General features: G+C 39.9%; 1 protein-coding gene across 5 annotated transcripts; it reads left to right on the top strand.

Moving 5' to 3' along the window:
• Positions 1–3518: 3518 nt before the first annotated feature.
• On the top strand, positions 3519–16527 carry LOC135141222 (ELAV-like protein 3). 5 transcript variants are annotated; one of them, XM_064072111.1, is made up of 7 exons: positions 3523–3887; positions 7024–7457; positions 9106–9242; positions 9443–9596; positions 10413–10451; positions 11375–11606; positions 11665–16527. In XM_064072111.1, exons 2-7 carry the CDS (start codon positions 7253–7255, stop codon positions 11987–11989), a joined length of 1092 nt encoding a protein of 363 aa, XP_063928181.1. In that variant the 5' UTR covers positions 3523–3887; positions 7024–7252; the 3' UTR covers positions 11990–16527. The 5 variants fall into 5 exon arrangements, with proteins under 5 accessions (XP_063928184.1, XP_063928181.1, XP_063928185.1 ...); XM_064072113.1 differs by having other exon boundaries at positions 3526–3887; positions 9139–9242; XM_064072112.1 differs by lacking the exon at positions 3523–3887 and adding an exon at positions 5480–5625.
• The last annotated feature ends 499 nt before the right edge of the window (positions 16528–17026 follow it).

The raw sequence follows: 17026 nt of genomic DNA, 5'->3' as shown, positions 1-17026 counted from the left end.
ACAAATTTAGAACAAACCAATAATCGATTAGTTTTTGCATCGTAATCTCCGTCTGACCGGCTTCTTCGAATTTTGTCTTATGACTAAGTTAGCTGCTGTCAATGTTGACAATTTTTAAGGCCTGTGTTTGATCGATATACGCTATTGCATGCCTTGACTCCCCGAAAACTTATTTCATCATAATTACAAGTATTTAGTTGCGGGAAATTTGGTTATTAGCCTCTTTCGCATAGAGGCTGCAAGGCACAATGCCGTTACCCCCTCCCCTGTCCCCCACCCTGGCAATCTACTCAGTCATTCACTTTTCCGACATTGTCGTACCCCCTGCGCCGCGACTCACGTCAAACTTTAAATTTGACCGTCTACTACATTCTACAACGTAAGTTATAAGTGAACATTCGAAAAATCAAGTGGCCGTTTATCTCGGATTTTTTTACCGCTCCCCGTATACTGTTCTATGATTATGTTAATCATTATGTGCAGACACTCTGCGTCATTCGCTTGGTTCGTTGACCCTAAAACACAACGCGCAATGCAATTGTGCGTTTTTGGTTGTATAAAACATGCGGTTTAACATATGTAAAGTTCGGCATAGCCTAGTTTCCGACTAGATCTTAAAATTAGATCTCTCGTAACCTAGTTAAGAGTAAGGTGATGTATGAAACAGCTTTATCGAACCATCTTCCACTTCGCTTCTCGCTAAAGTTGGGCTTTATCAGAAAAAGGTCGAAGCTTTACAAATTAAGTTTGCCGTTAAGTTTTTACGCCGCTTTTTCCCATTGGCTAAGTATAGCCTCGATCCGGAATGAAAAATCGATAGAGAAAATTTTACTTTTCTATGTTTTTGTATGGCAAGCAAATATTTGCCGCTCGAAGCACATACTGATAGACATTACTTGCATAACGTATGGTAAGCGTAAACATACCGAGTATTTTAAGAAACAAAATGTAAAAAGGAATTGTTTAATACACTCGAACTTAAACAGACACTAAATTTAAAATTCTGCACGACGTAAAACTGACTTTGAGGTAAACAACCAAACGGACCAAAAATATATACGGGGTGATTTATTAAGTTTTAGCTGCGAATGCCATTTTTACTGGACCCATTTTGGAATCCCGAGCTAAAGTACATTGTACACATTAGGGATAATCAAACAAAGCGTCAAACTAATTTTTTTCCGTGGGATATACAATACTGGCATACATAATACCCTGTTTGTAAATTACAGATGTACAGCTGCACACTACCAATTAATATGATTAATAGCTCCATCCTATTATTCACACTTTATGTTCACATTTTGTGTGAATTAACAGTGGGAGAATTTTTGTGTTTCTTGACCACTTACACCAGATTGCATGCAGGGATTTCTCAAAAGCACAATAGTTTGTTTTAGTGGCGCCTTACGTGTTTAAAATATTTACAGTTCTTGTGCATATCTTTAAAACTGATTTTCGAGGTATAAGCTTACACATGAAAGCCTGACCTGAAAAGTTAACCGTAAAGTTATGCCAGCGTTACCGGAAATAGCGTCAAATTTGTTTTTCTAAAGGACGCGTTACAATTTTGATGATTATTTCTGACTTCTTATTATCTCACTACATCCGCTAAACAAGCAAACATTCTCCCGTTACTTGATAAGGTTCTGTGACAGTTCTGGCAAATTGTATGATCTTGTTTTGAAAACAAAGTAGTCACTATTTTTTATGGACTACTTAAATGAGCTAGCCGAGCAGTTTTGACTTAACATAAATTATTATCGAAGTGATTAACATTGTAACTTGATTAACATCTGAATCATCCGCGATATTTTATATCAAAGATTTGAGAGATATTGTGAACACTTCTTGTAACAAAACATACTGTAGATAGTTTTGTTTGATTTTTAGTAAAATTCACTGAACTGAAGTTTGCCAAGACTTACTATATTCTCTAAACTTTAACACTGGATCCGTATCGTGGAAAATCGCAAAATTTCGGTTTTAACTTTCAGTGCGTACACACAATTATTCGCAGTGGTTAATAAATCTACAGTAAAATACACCTTTGTGGGTAAATTTTTGCATTTTGTTAACGTTACCTAATATATTTATATCAATACAGTGCGCAATATGAAAATTTTTGATAAATCTACCGGTTTGAAACTGCTCACAAAGATTACGACCATTTGTAATTTTAGGCTTTTTAAAATTAAAATTACACACCGTGAACATCGTGACGAAAAAAGAGGGTGATTTAACAGATGGTCGTTATAATTACCATAAACACTGTTTTAATTTCAGATTAAACTGTAAATGTTTAACCACCTACCTACGTAATTGTGGTCTATCTGAGAAGTTCTTTGAAACGTGGGGGAGTGAAGAATTTGAAAACCAGTCAAAATATTAAAGTCATCCCTAGTTTTAAGTGACTTAAAAAACTGAATTGAACTGTACTTGTTTTAGCAAGAAATAAAAAATTTTGACACCCTAAATGGTGACGGTGTTTCTTCGTCCCGTTTTTGAGTGTTATTGAACTCGAACCTTTCCACACGCGGGCGCATATCGATTTCAGGAATAAATTGGTACGTGCTCATTTTTAAAAAGGGAATTTTTCCAGTGCGTTTATTTCGACCCCACTTTTTCAATTTTTGTGTGTGCGCGTTAATTTGACGGCGGTGTCGTTTTGACACTTAATTTACGTTTAATTTGCATGGGTAATCGAAGCGTCAGACAGATCGACTAGAAAGGCTAACATTTGTTCAGTAATGTAATCATTCGTCCAGCTTAATGAAATTCCTGGAATTCGTACGAAATTAAAAATGTTCTTTCATGTCTAAAAATCAATAACCAAGCGCACCTTGGCCCATTCACGCCGATACCACTATGGCCACCCTCTATAGTTTATTGCACCACCATAAAACTTTTAAGCCGAACGTACGCCCCCCAGTCTGGCTGCCATTGATATTTCGGAAATCTGCGAAACCGGGGGGAGTCTGTACGGGGGTTGGAAGTAGTTTTTTGTGCGTCAGAAAGGTGAGCGAGGCTTTTTCCCGTGATTTCGTCGTATCGATTAATATGCAAAGTCGTTTGGAAGTAACAAGGCTTCGACGAAGGGGTGCGTCAGGAAGAAGATGATTACAGCGATGTGATCGGTCTAAGTAAGATGAATGGGCAATTAAGCGTGCGTAAGGATGACGTATTTGCACGTACGGGAGCGGGGGCAGGGAGCAGGGTCCTGTAGTGGCGCGTGGACGAGGGCTCGTGAAGGAGCGCGCTATCCTTGGCGGAGCGCCGGCGAACGTCTGGAGGCAGGTGAATAGCAGGAAGAGAAGCAGCGCATGAATGGGGGCGGCGTCGGCAGCGTCGGCCCCGGGCCAGGGGTGAAAGCGCGCGCACAATATCGATCGTTTGCAACCCCTGGCCGACACCCTCCTCGCCAGCGCCATGCAACACCATTTAGTTATTGCACTCTCTGAATAACACTTGTGTTACGTTTGGTAGTGTACGTTATGTAATAATATCATTCCTTGCATAATTACTTATTACTAATAATTCCTACTACTATTGTCTATATTTAATCAATAGTATAAATATATAAATTATTTAAATATTTATTGAAAGTTTCATAGTTCGGTTAATTATTGTACTCTAGGTTGGCTTAATAACCTTGCATCGTTAGAAAATTATTATATTTAATCGTCTTTAAAAATAAGTGCAATCCTTTTTAACGCCTGTTTTAACTGATCAATCACTCCCGTCATTGTACAATACTCATACATTCTTCCATCATTACCATTTCTCTTCAATCTCGCACTGTTAGTGGATACGTAATACAGTTTCAATCGTTTTAACAATTACAATAATTTGTGCTACAATCTTGGATCCAACACCAACATCAAAGGGTGAGTTTTTTTTTTCTCACGTATATACCTTCACCTGTCGCCGCCCGACTCCTACCTTTAACAGACAGCCTTTAATTTTCCGTTTGTCTGTCTGGTCGTTCTTAAAATTCGCAAACATTTACGTGAGTCGTAATGATTACCGCGATGCCGGTAGCTTGAGCTGAGAGTCGCGGGGGTTGCGACTGTGGAAGGGAGTTGTCGACGATCAATACTACGGCCGGCCTGGCCAAAGCCCGTGCCTCGATTACCATTATTCCCTTATTCCATGCCTCCCACGCGACGTCGATTTGCAATCTCAACTATATTTCGGCACAACCATTTTATTTATACTCGCTCTCCATCACAGATATTGACACGAGCCCCCGCGACTTACTCCCGTTTTGTACCAGCTCGTGCGGTTGAACTTGGCGTTTTTTCCACAAAAATATGACATTTATAAATAGTTTTTTATTGATTCTGAAAACACAAACCATCACTTACGTAGACTCGCGCCGAACGAAATTCGCGGGTTCGTCTGAGCCTCTGAATGATTTAAACACGGCGGGTTCCATTGGTCTACCCGATCAGAAATTTTTTCTGAATTCTAATTTTCGTCTTTTGCGGAAATGGAGCAACGGATGATGATGGTTCGTTGTATATGTGTGATATACATTCGTTTTAATTTTTTTCTCCCTCCGAAGAGTCACGGACTAAAATAAAAACAGTCCACTCTTTCCGTGTGCCTTGATAAAAGGAAACGGGGAGACGTATGACCACGTGCGTGTGCTCGAGCGAAGTTTGAATATTCATTAACGCTGTACAATCTGGACGATCTAATCTCACCCTAACTTTAATAGGTCAGGTCACACTCAAAATACACACCTGGTACAGCTTTATCTGAACCATATGGACAAAACCGAAGTTCCTCACGCACGCGTCGCATTTTCGAATTTATAAATAATGCGAACTCCGATCGTAATCGAGAAAATGCTTCCGAAAAATTTGCTCCACCCTAGTCAATCAGAGTGTTAGAAACGCGGGTGAATGTCCTCTAGTCTGGGAATACGCTAGACGCCAAACTAGGGGCGAAAGGGCCGTCTCTTTGTATGCCATCAGCTGTTCGGTACCCACTGATTAGGTGCACCCTTCCCCTTGTTATTAAACCTAGACAGAGAGAGAAACAAATGTATTCAACGTGCGTTACTTTAAGGGTGGCTCAAGGCGTCTCTCTCTACTTAACTTACCCCCTTTTTAATTTACCATATGCCGCACGTGCTTGATGCGTACTATAAAAAATGAAACCAGTTTCGCTTGTGCCGCATCAAAAGGGATGCAAACTGGGTACAGAATGTCACTAAAATGTATGCGCGATGGGGTCGCGTGTGGAGGGGGTGTCAAAATATTTGCCTCCGCGCCGGCTTTCCTCGTCCCGATCGAAAAATGCAACGTTTTTGAGTTATTGGAGTAAATATTCTATTTCGGTTTTAGTGAAAAATTTGCTAAAAATTAAAAATAGCCCGTAAAATGATAATTGCGCATGTGCTCAATACGCGCGATACCTAGTCGGAAGCCCCCACTGTTCCGTGCCGGCTTTAATTGCAGTACGAGTTGTGAGAGCGTAGGAGCTGTTTCACTTTTTGTTTTGTTTTTTTATTTTTGTTTCGTTTTATTTTATTTTTCCTTTTCTATTTATTAGTGAACACAAATCTAAATTTCAACCTTAATGTGACCTCACGCGTATGTGATTTTCTTAATTTAGGTAAGTCGTTTTATCGTGTCACTGCCCACCTTCGTGCAAAATAATCAATAATTTTGCCTTCCCCTTATCGCAATTACATTTTTATTGTGCTTTTTTTATTCGCGTGTAAAACGTGGTTCTGTGTAAACAATCGCGTTACGTCCGATACACACCACCCCCACCCTTGTCCAGATTTTACTCAAGTGTGCGATATTTTTGGAAATGTAGGGGAATCTCCGACTTAAGTGTAAACGCACGTGCCTTGAACCAATCGCTTTTAGCCGTTTACCAAAAGGTTACACCTCCTCAAAATGCGTAAAACTTACAATAATAATACGCCGTTGCGTTATCTAATAATTTCGAACAATCGATCCGCCCGTGAAATTTTCATCCGCTGTCTGCTCGATTATTTTCATAAACCGGTCGCGGAACACTCACTTCCAGGTAACGCCGTCCAAGCAAAAAAGCGACGACTTACGCGAAGCAAACTGTAACATCGAGAACGTATTCATCACAAATTCTTCAAAATTTTCAACGATTTGTATATGCTTCTTTATCCGAAAATAGACCAGCGTCTATAAATACGACGAAAATCAAATTCATGTGCTCCTAGAAGTAGGAAGTTACTTTATACAAAAAGAAGCAGGAGGGTTATGTCATCGTTGATCTACGATTCGTGTTGTCCGACGAACAATCGATCACCTAAACACGATACATTCCTTTCACAAACTCTTAAATTATTATTATTAGGGGTTGTTTGCGCTACGCGGCGAACCCTTGATTACCTCAAGGTCAAACTATAGTCCTACCACAAATAAATCCAGTCCGTCGATATTAAAAAGACCGTCGTCTGTGACCACCGGTAAAGCTACCATTTAATTTTTCGTTAATTAACATGTATAGCGTCGGGTTCTGTTTGACCAAAAGCTTGATGTCTTTTTACTACATTGAAGCGCTTTATTGTTTTTGTTTTGGTTTCTTTTTTGCCCGATGTTGTAGCGTGCGGCTTTGTGTTTACATTGTAGTTGATGGACGCACGTTTTTTGGTACCGCCGGGGTACCAGTAATTTTTTATAAAAATGTAATAATCTGCTTGTGTACGTGGGACAGCCGATAAAATACCAGTTTAACTGTTATCAGCTTGCCGGAGTTGCGTGGATAAGTTCGCTCGAGTGCAGTTACAAAGACTTACGTGATAGCTAATAGTTGTAAAATCAAAAATGCATTTCGGATCGTCTCGCCGGATAACCTCGCAAATCTAATTAGTCCTTTGTATTTAGTGATGTCACCAATATGGCTTCCGGTGTTTGCTTACCTAGACATAATTGTTTCCTTCTTTCCGGTCCATTTCCTTCAACGCAAACCCTACAAAGTCGCTTTTCCAATCAAACTAATCGATCTCTCTTTCTTCTCTTTCAGATTGTAGAATAGGGAATTTTTCTACCCTCTATATGAAGAAAGTTGTAATAGAGTTCTAAAAAGTGTTGCAAAGTAAAACAAACGTGTTAGAAATTTCGTATTGTTTTTATACTCGAATAGTGAATTAAACAAGTTGATTTTAATGTAAATAAGTTCTTCGCAAGAAGACCAACCAGCCGCCACCATTGAGGAAGTTCTAGATTACGATTTTGAGTTCAGCGACGAAAACATGATGTCCAACGGATTGGATTCGGGGGTTGTTGGACAACAAAATGGAGGAAGCGGAGGTCAAGTCGGTGGAGGTCAAGAAGAATCCAAGACGAATCTCATCGTTAATTACCTACCCCAAACCATGACACAGGAAGAAATCCGGTCACTCTTTTCCAGCATCGGAGAAGTCGAAAGTTGCAAGCTGATCCGCGATAAAGTAACAGGTAGGAATCATGATCAACCCAAACACCAAAAAATGCCCCAGAACTTTCTATTTGTGGCCACGCACGCCCCAAAATCCATTTTGTACGGTTATCAATTGCATACTCTTTTTGGAACTTCACCAATTTCGCTTTCAATTAGTTCGAACAGTTATCAAAAACAATCGAAGGCGATTCTAACCTAAATGTTGTTTGTAGTTAAACATTGATCCACGCAGTGTGGTTATTTATAGAAGTTATAAAACTTGTAACACTGCCAAAGTATATTATAAACTGTAATCGATTTTCATGAATTTTAGAATTTGCACGTTGCCACGACTCCGTCCGTTGCATTCTACTTGTTCCAAATTAAAAATCACAAGTTTTGGTAAACAAAATGAGACACGTAAATTTCGATTTTTGGGTTTTTGCTCATTGTAAATTATGTCAGTGCACAATGGACGTTTATTATTTATTTATTCATCGACAAGGGTGGACATTTGACTAACTGGACTACCTTTGGAACGTTTCTTGATATTCGATCTCCGTATCATGTCGGAATGTTGCGAAACGCCATAGCCCCAGCTTGGATTACTCTTGTATACGGCACGAGAGCTTTTCAATTTGTTCGTATACATTTCGATGATACAAACAAAAGATAAAATTATGTCAGTACGCCACTGGTGGCCTCAAACTTCCTGTACACGATTAAATTGGGAACTTTGTTTTGAATTAGATGCTTATAGTGGGAGAAGGATCGGATTAACGTCTGCTAGGGCAAATTTGTAAATTTTTGCGTTAATTATGAAAAGTAGGCATTTTTAAAATTCGGTCTCGTTTTTATTACCTATCTAGTTTTCGTCGTTTCCCCTTTGTCAATGAAAGTGAGTCATTGGCACGTGTATTGTACCCTCGCACATATGTGCTCAAGGGGACGAAGTGTCATATGCCTTTTTCAAAGCTCCATACGATTGTCTGCGTATTTATATCTGCATCCCGTTGCGGCGTCACTAACGATCTTTTTTGGGACTTTTTAGACGATCTCGAATCGTAGGCCGCCTATGTCAATTCTAGTACCGTAATACGTGCAAATAATACGTAAAAAAATAAATGTACGTTTACGTTGTTTGTATATATGTACGTTGTCGATTGACAATATGACAGACAAGATCAATAGTCATTGCGTTGTACATATCGATGTATGGGTTAGGAATCCGCAGCCCGGTTTAGTCGCCTGTGTCTACGCTTTGATAATGAGTCTTATCTAATAAGAAAGGCAGGTCGTTAAAATTTATTTGCTTAAATTCGGTTGAATACAGCGTAAATATTTATTTTGGTGGCCTTTATTAGCAAAAATTCTTGACGATTTTGTAAATTTGAATTGGGACTAAAAATAACCATCGGTTGGATTACGCGCTTGAATTTTTACTTACCTCTGGGATGTTTACATTTGGACATAAAAATTATTTGTGGGAAAAGCGTTGGTGTAGTCGTTTATTTTAGGGCACGTTTATTATCATTTTGTAACTCAGCCTTTGTTTATGTAGTTTATGATCGTACTAGTACCCAGTAGTGTTATTTAAGTTGTGCTTGCTTTATTTTTATTGATTTGTTTTTTTAATTTTTTGTGTTTATTAACACGTATTTTTTTTCGAAATTTGATTTCCTGCAGTGCCTGGGGTTATCACTAGTCCATTGCTTACAGGGCAATCACTTGGTTATGGTTTCGTAAACTACCACAGACCAGAAGACGCCGAAAAAGCAATCAATACGCTGAACGGATTAAGATTGCAGAACAAGACAATTAAGGTGAGAAAAGTTTGATTTTTTCCGGCGAAACGCGGGATGCATTCGGGCGACGTGACCGAACGACAGGGTCAAATGCATAAATCTCCACTTAGATGTTCGGCATAGTTGCAAAGTTGGCAAAGGTTCGCCCTGCCTTTGAATCGAGCAGCAATCGAACGATCGTCGAAACCGACACCTACATGAGGATGTGGTTTTTCCAGGTGTCATACGCACGGCCCAGTTCCGAGGCTATCAAGGGTGCTAACCTGTACGTCTCGGGACTCCCGAAGAACATGACCCAACAAGATTTGGAATCCCTGTTCAGTCCGTACGGTCGTATAATTACATCGCGCATTTTATGCGACAACATAACCGGTAAGAGTCTGTTGTAACGTCATTTTTTGTATAAACAACAACCTGCGATCATATACTCCAGTGTGCGTACACTAGTCCAGTGCCGATGACCAGACCGCTGAGAGTATACGATGGCACAGCCTTGTCGCAATCTTGCCACAACCAAGGTTGCAATCTTCGCCGCAAAGGTTCGTGGGCCGGGGGTTGAGCTGAATATGTGCGAACGCGGCAATTTCGAATCGACTAAAACCGGCTTTGCTGTCGCCTATGGCAGTTACTTTACGAATGAAAGGGTAACTGAGTCGAGAGTGAAGTTAGTTTTAAAGCTCGGTCTCTGACGTTTCCTGCTAAAAAGCGGCCGCTCTTCCATTCGTCGGATTTTATGGAATAAATCAAGTTGGCGTCTGAGCGTAACTTGGTTTATTTTTTAAATTGAGCGCTTTTTGGTGGACAACGTCGAGATGGGAGTCGAGATTTGAAATTTCCGAGGTGTAGAGTGTGTGTGTGAGAGTGATGAACCGAACGGTCCAGGGATGTTTGAAGGTGGAGTTGATGCCACAATCACAGTAACATACATACAAAATACATCAACATACTTGCAGTTTGTTTATTGATTATTACAATCAGTAAATATTTAGTTTTTATTATTTTTATTGGATGTGGTAGCTTTGATTTAATTATTAATATGATTTAATTCAGAGTTACTGTTGAAATTTGGCTTTTGTAACATTTTAATTAAACCAGCGGCATTCCGTGGTGTTAACCCGGTTGCCGTCAGTTCACAAATTATTTGTCTTACTGTACCTATATTTTGCGTTTTTCTCTTCTCTTCCCTAGTACGTCAATTTGTCACGGGGGCCGGAGAGAATTTGCCTGGTACGTACCTCTCTCTCTACCATAACACCCAACTGAACACCACCCACAACCACCAAATCCACTCTTTGGTTGTTCTGTTTCGGGCGCGATCGATCATACTCTCTCTTGTAAATTTAAAAGAAAATTTATCGAAAAACGTATATAATAGCTCCAGAGTAAAGTAGCGAAATAGCCAGAACGCTAACGAAACTGCATAGTAAATGTTTAGTTGCTTGAACGTTCGTGTCTCAAAGTACACCAATGTTCTATAAAGCCAGCTGAACGATGCACCCCTTCCCCCCATATCAATTGACAAAGTCTAATTCCAAATTTTAGTATCACTTTTCGTTCATAATTAAAAAAAAAATTCATTAATTTTGCTTTTGTTTGTTGAGTTTCTTTTTATTTCGTTATCTTTATTTTGCATCGTGGCATGTTGATTTTTATTAGCTTTTTTTTTCGTTTTTTCGTTTATTTTATATTAAAAGAGCAGAGCAATCACTATACCCAACACATCTACACTTACATTCACACACACATACACAAACATACATGACATGACACGAAACACGTTCCAAAAAACTAACGACGATGTGACCGTTCCTCGAGTTCGATCGTCGTTAGTTTTTTAAAACCTACACACAACGAGAGGCTGTTTACGAATGTGCTTGAAGGTTTTCAGTCGAAATGTTAGCATTGATGTACTACTAAACTGATGCATGATTACCTTTATTGCACTTGTTCGGTTAGATATTTCGAGTTTGATCATGCCTTTCTTGAGTATTCCAGACGTTGTTGATGTTTGGAGCCGAACTGTAATAAACGGCTTGCTCGTTAGCTGTAAAGTCCGATTGTTGTTATCGGTTCGACGACGACGATGATCGGACTTGATGTAGTGGTGAGTTGTCGGTGTGTTAGTGAAAATGTGGATATTTCCGGTGCAGGCCTGTCGAAAGGAGTAGGTTTCATCCGTTTCGACCAACGTCTAGAGGCAGAACGAGCAATCCAGGAACTCAATGGTACCATTCCCAAAGGCTCCACCGAACCTATCACAGTCAAGTTCGCCAACAACCCGAGTAACAACAACAAAGCCATTCCTCCATTGGCAGCTTACCTTACTCCCCAAGCCACGCGCCGTTTTGCTGGCCCCATCCACCACCCAACGGGACGATTCAGGTTCAACTTTGACACACGTTCGAATTTCCGGGTGTAATGTCTTGATTGGCGTTTTCAGGTATTCTCCGCTGGCCGGAGACCTGCTGGCCAACTCCATGCTACCCGGAAACGCTATGAACGGTTCCGGTTGGTGCATTTTCGTGTATAACCTCGCTCCAGAGACAGAAGAGAATGTTCTCTGGCAGTTGTTTGGCCCGTTCGGAGCCGTCCAGAGCGTCAAAGTGATCCGTGATCTGCAGACGAACAAATGTAAAGGTTTCGGCTTCGTTACGATGACCAACTATGACGAAGCCGTAGTAGCCATCCAGTCGCTAAACGGTTACACGCTGGGTAACCGTGTCCTGCAGGTCAGCTTTAAAACGAATAAAAGTAAAACTACATAGAGCGACGTTTAGTCAACACCAGCGCACTCGCTGGACGTTGCGCATGCCGCGCCAATATTTAAACATTATTTATTATTTATTGTTCACTGTTCGTGTAAATTATACGGGCTCTATGTAGGTAATTTAATGCGCGGACGTGCGACAGCGTCCAGCGAGAACGGGGGCGCCCGCCAAAAGCGCACCTCCCTATATAATAACTTAGTACTTATAAAAAAAGATACGAAGCTAGTCAGAAGTGCATTCGCGTTTCCTATAGCAAAGATTTCTACGGTCTGATTTTTTTTTTCTATAAAATTGTGCCATCACCATTTATTGACATGTTGGGAACTCGCCCAAAGATTCATGATAGCTAAACAATATATATTTACATATAGTATTTATTATTATATAATTTCGTAATTATTAATTGGTTAGTATAATTTATGTATTTATATGTAGTGTTTTGTGTATTCTTAAATTGAGACTAGTCGCATCAACAACAGCCACGCTCTTGTGGAGCATTCTCATTAGTTTGGTGGCGTTGTACCGTTGTATTTGTAATTTGTGTTCGCGGACGGCCGTGGCGGCGAGGGCTGACTTTAAATAAAATAAATATATGTGTATATTTGCTTAGTTATGTCTGCATGTGATAGGTGATGGGCACCAAACTACATGTTATGTAATTATTACTATTGGGTAGACGAACAAGTTGTAAAATTTCAAAAAAAATATTTCTGAACCCGACTATGCTGAGAAGCGTGATGACTAGACGCGGACGCAGACGCGGCATGGACGACTGAAAAAAAAAACACACAGTCACACCCTCACCGCACCGGTGCTCCGTTTATTCTTATTTGTGTGTTGTGTTTAATTTCACGTTTACCGGATTTCTAACACCCTCAGCTTTCTGATAGAAGAAAATTGCGTGGTTTTGCTTTGAAATGCCATCAAATAAGCGACGGCAATGCTTTAGCGAGACCACAACTTATCCCGTTAATTTATTATTTATTTATGATTTTCTTTTCTTTTCCTTTTTTGGGAACGGAACGGAGGTTCCGTGCCGAGTTTGTCTTATACTTTGTTAATTTTAGTTTTCCGATTATTTTAACGACTTGGTTCATTTAATTTATTTTCAATATAAATTTAATTAAAGTTACTTTATGATTTTGTTTTAATTTTTGGTTTTATTACGATTCCTGTGTTGTGATGTCTCACGGTGTTCGCTGACGTCGATGCAACATGCTACTACGCATTGCACAAGCGACGCGACTGCGGCGGCATCGATCGCTGACGTCGCGCCGCCTCTAACCACCTTCAGACTAACCAGCCACTTCCACTAAAGAATCACTTTATTTTTATAAAACACTCGTACCTTGAGATCGGATAATAATGAGTATATCGATACATATTTTATAAAGCATGCTATTAACAATGGCAGACTGTGTTTTGGCATTTTGATCAGGACCATTGCCACTTCATTATACCTTTATTGCATGTATCGTCGGTTTGATAAATAAGCGAAACGCACACGCCCGCCCGGCAGCGCAGAATACGAACATGTACATAGAAATTATAAGTTTGATCGAACTAGGCAAATAAGTACAATTATAAGGCGAGTCTTGATAGCTTTATTGGGCAAGCAAGAACGACTAGCAACCAGGCGAGGGAGTGCAGCGGTCTCACTCTAATACCATACCACCATAGATAACCCACGGACCTCGACCACCGCCCGGGATGTCAGAACAGATCACAAACCATTTCCAAATTCCAAGTTTGCTATAAATATGTACCCAGCCGAACAGCGTTCTGGCGCGGTGCTACGATGCACTGTTCCGAAACTATACGCCGAAACAAACACCGCGATAGAACGCCTCCTCTTTCCTGCTAAACCCTTACGCGGGTCTCTCAAAAACACCCCGATTTGTAAATACCAATATTTTGGATTCGCATCGTTTCGGTCGATCACGGGCAAGCATCTATTGTGACCTGGATAATCGCGAGTGTGACATCATGCCAGAGGAAACCTGATACACCAAGAGAGAGCTTTTGTAGACGCGTTGCTTTGTTTCATTATCGGAAATTCAACCTGTACCAAACGTCCGACTTTTTTTGTTCAACGAGGAGGGAGAGAGCGAGATCGTCTACGAAACTTGAGAGACAGCGAGCGTGAAAGAGAGAGAGAGGGAGAAAGTGAGATAGTTGTGCTTTCATGGGACCATGATGTTTTAGAGAACACTCGGAAGGATCTGATGGTTTTTATTTTAATTTTTTTTTAATTTCGTGACATATCTTCGACAGGAGGAACGATGATAACGCACAAAAATGTTGTTGTTTTTGAGTATTTGCGTAAGGTCGCGAGTCGTTTTCTGTTCTGATGTCCGGAATTGGGGCGGTGCGTCGATCTGTGAAGTAGAGATAGAATCGGTAATACGGTGCAAATGGAAATGCCCCCCGTTTGTGATAGCCGCGAACGCGCGAGCGGACCCGGGCCTATTTGCGGGGGGCTCCCGAGGTCCATTCCGGTGCGGTCTTAGAAATATCGGATAGTATTATAATGTAGATAGGGAGAAGAGAGGGAAGCGAAAAGACCGCGACCATCGCCGCGAACTCCACTGCAAACGCGTACGGGTCGACGTACAATCTTTGTATACAGTCTAAGTCAGTATAACAGTTAGTGTTCCGAGCACAAACTAGTGACGTAGGTGATGTTATTGGTTACTCTGGCCTAAATCGAAACTCGTGTAGACTAATTCCATTTACAGAACAACGATCTATTTCAAATGATATTATATGTCTATCAGCAATGCTTGTTTACCATTCTTAGCTTCTATTTGGCTAGCCATTTGCTAAATATACCGCTTAACTTTTTTAATCATTGTACTATATTGATTGATATTATTCTGATTATTATTATGTATTATTACGAGATATTCTATTATGGTCATGATTGATTATTAAGTACTTATTATGGATTACGTATATCACTATTACGTATCTCTACATAAGGGTTATCTCTTTGTGTGTTGTGTAGATCTCTAGCGTAAGTGTAATATAGTACATATTCCTATTGGTTACTTTCTCTATGTGTGTAGCTGTTGTGTTGCGGGCGGGCGACCCGGCGTAATGCGCATGCGCGCCGTGACCTCAACGCCGAGACGCTCGCCCTGGATGCGGGTTCGCCCGATCCCGCCCGGCGCCAAGCAGGGCTATAGCTCAAATATTGTTGTGACGAGATGCATTCCATTATTAAAAAACCACTGATTGATATATACATATATTATATACTCATACTTATATTCTATCTGTTTTGATAAAAATGGTGGTTATTATTATTATAAATATCGAGTGCAAAAGTTATATGTACAGAGGTTATATTATTAGGAAGTACAGTACCTCATAAACTGTAATTCATGCAATAACTTATTATAAGAAAGTTCTTATTACAATATACTTAGCTTTAGTATAAGAGGCGAGGTTTGTAAGATCTTTTGCTCTACACTACCTTGCGGCGGAGGGTCGCGCTGACGCGGATCGCGTGCGGCTCGGCCGTCCGTCTTCCCTCCTCGTGCCGCGAGTCTTCTTAAAGGAAAAAGGAGTCGGACAGGCGGTGCGCAGCTGTGCTGTCGGATCCCGGCAAGGATGGAAGGTGACAAGTGATCAAGTGATTGACGATGACGACATATCAACAGACCGACTCCCGACACGGTGCACCCATCAAGCCCCGCTGATGGAACTGAACTGATTCCCTAATATTACCGAAATAATTTACTGTAATTAATTAATAGCCGAGCAACCGTTCTAGTAGTCGTACATCACATACCCTAACAAAAAAAAAAAAACAATAAATAATTTTAAAACAAATTTACCGCAAGGTCGTATCATATATTATTAGTAGTAGTAGTCGGAAGACGCGGTCATCGCCGTAGCCTAGCCGTACTACAAACAAGAAAAGATCTCTGTGTTTCCAACTTTTAGTTACATTTATTAACTTATTATTATACTTAATATTTAAACTGTTCATTGTCTTTTATTGCTTATTGTCCAGTGTCACATGCTGCATTTGTGTGTATTATTGTCATTTGGTGGTTATTTGTAATCTATACCTATTTATTGTATCAGTAATTGATATTAGATATTGAGTATTAGTTGAGTCGCCGTAGAGATTCGGGATTGTATCATCGAGCAGACGGTAAAACGGTCTCCGTGCAGTGTTTAGTTATTTGATTGATTGATGTCGATTAGCTTGTTTCGGATTTGCTTCGATTCGGTTCAGATTCACGTTCGATTGGGTTTCTTTATAAGAAAGGCTGTGGAAGCTGGGAACCAGGTCATCGGATAGTGCGGACAGTAGGCTAAATATGTAAAGTACACTGGCACTGGACACTGGCAAATACTAAGTATGCAAGTGTAATCGCATCGCCATTGCGTTGCAGACAGGACAACTCTTATATTACACACAATGTTATTGTGTATTCCAGGCTAGAAGTCGGTGTAATGCAATATTTGTACTTTTCCATGTTGACAAAACTCAATACAATAAAGTATAAAAGCTACATTAACGTTGGGTTCTAATCATTCCCTTCAAGTTACTACTACGTATCTATCTCAATTTTTGTAATATACCTATCAAATGTATAAAATAGATCTGATACATTTACGACTTTTCTCTTATTTTTTTTATTTTGTTTTTTGCTTATTCTCACGATGTCGTCTTTTGCATCATGTTGCTCCTTGTAATACCGTTTAACACATTATTTATAATTGTCCTTATAACTACCTCTCTACTTATACACTCTGTCCTTTATTATAAATAAATAAATACGAATTTATTTATTTATACTTATATTGTTCTCTATTCTCGCAATCGCATCTTCTTTTATCAACCGTTTTTACTTTTTTACTGCACTCTTTATCTCACTACACCTCAACATGAGTTTTGAGGATGTACCAATATCAGTTATAATTATAAACGCGATTGGGTTTATTTTCACGCAGTATGTCTAAGTGTAAGTGCAGTTTTCTCCACGATAGTGCCACCAAAGCAACAAATGACACGAA

This window comes from Zophobas morio, unplaced genomic scaffold, assembly GCF_036711695.1.
Source record: "Zophobas morio isolate AGI-343-1 ecotype UQ-CSIRO unplaced genomic scaffold, CSIRO_AGI_Zmor_V1 ptg000044l, whole genome shotgun sequence".
Taxonomy (NCBI): domain Eukaryota; kingdom Metazoa; phylum Arthropoda; class Insecta; order Coleoptera; family Tenebrionidae; genus Zophobas; species Zophobas morio.
This window is presented reverse-complemented; position numbering and strand designations above follow the sequence as displayed.

Excerpts from the sequence above, each read along its gene's own strand:
- LOC135141222 (XM_064072111.1), top strand. The coding sequence starts at position 7,253 with ATGATGTCCAACGGATTGGATTCGGGGGTTGTTGGACAACAAAATGGA. Across the intron at positions 7,458-9,105 it reads GATCCGCGATAAAGTAACAG|TGCCTGGGGTTATCACTAGT; the intron begins GTAGGAATCATG and ends GATTTCCTGCAG. Across the intron at positions 10,452-11,374 it reads GGCCGGAGAGAATTTGCCTG|GCCTGTCGAAAGGAGTAGGT; the intron begins GTACGTACCTCT and ends TTTCCGGTGCAG.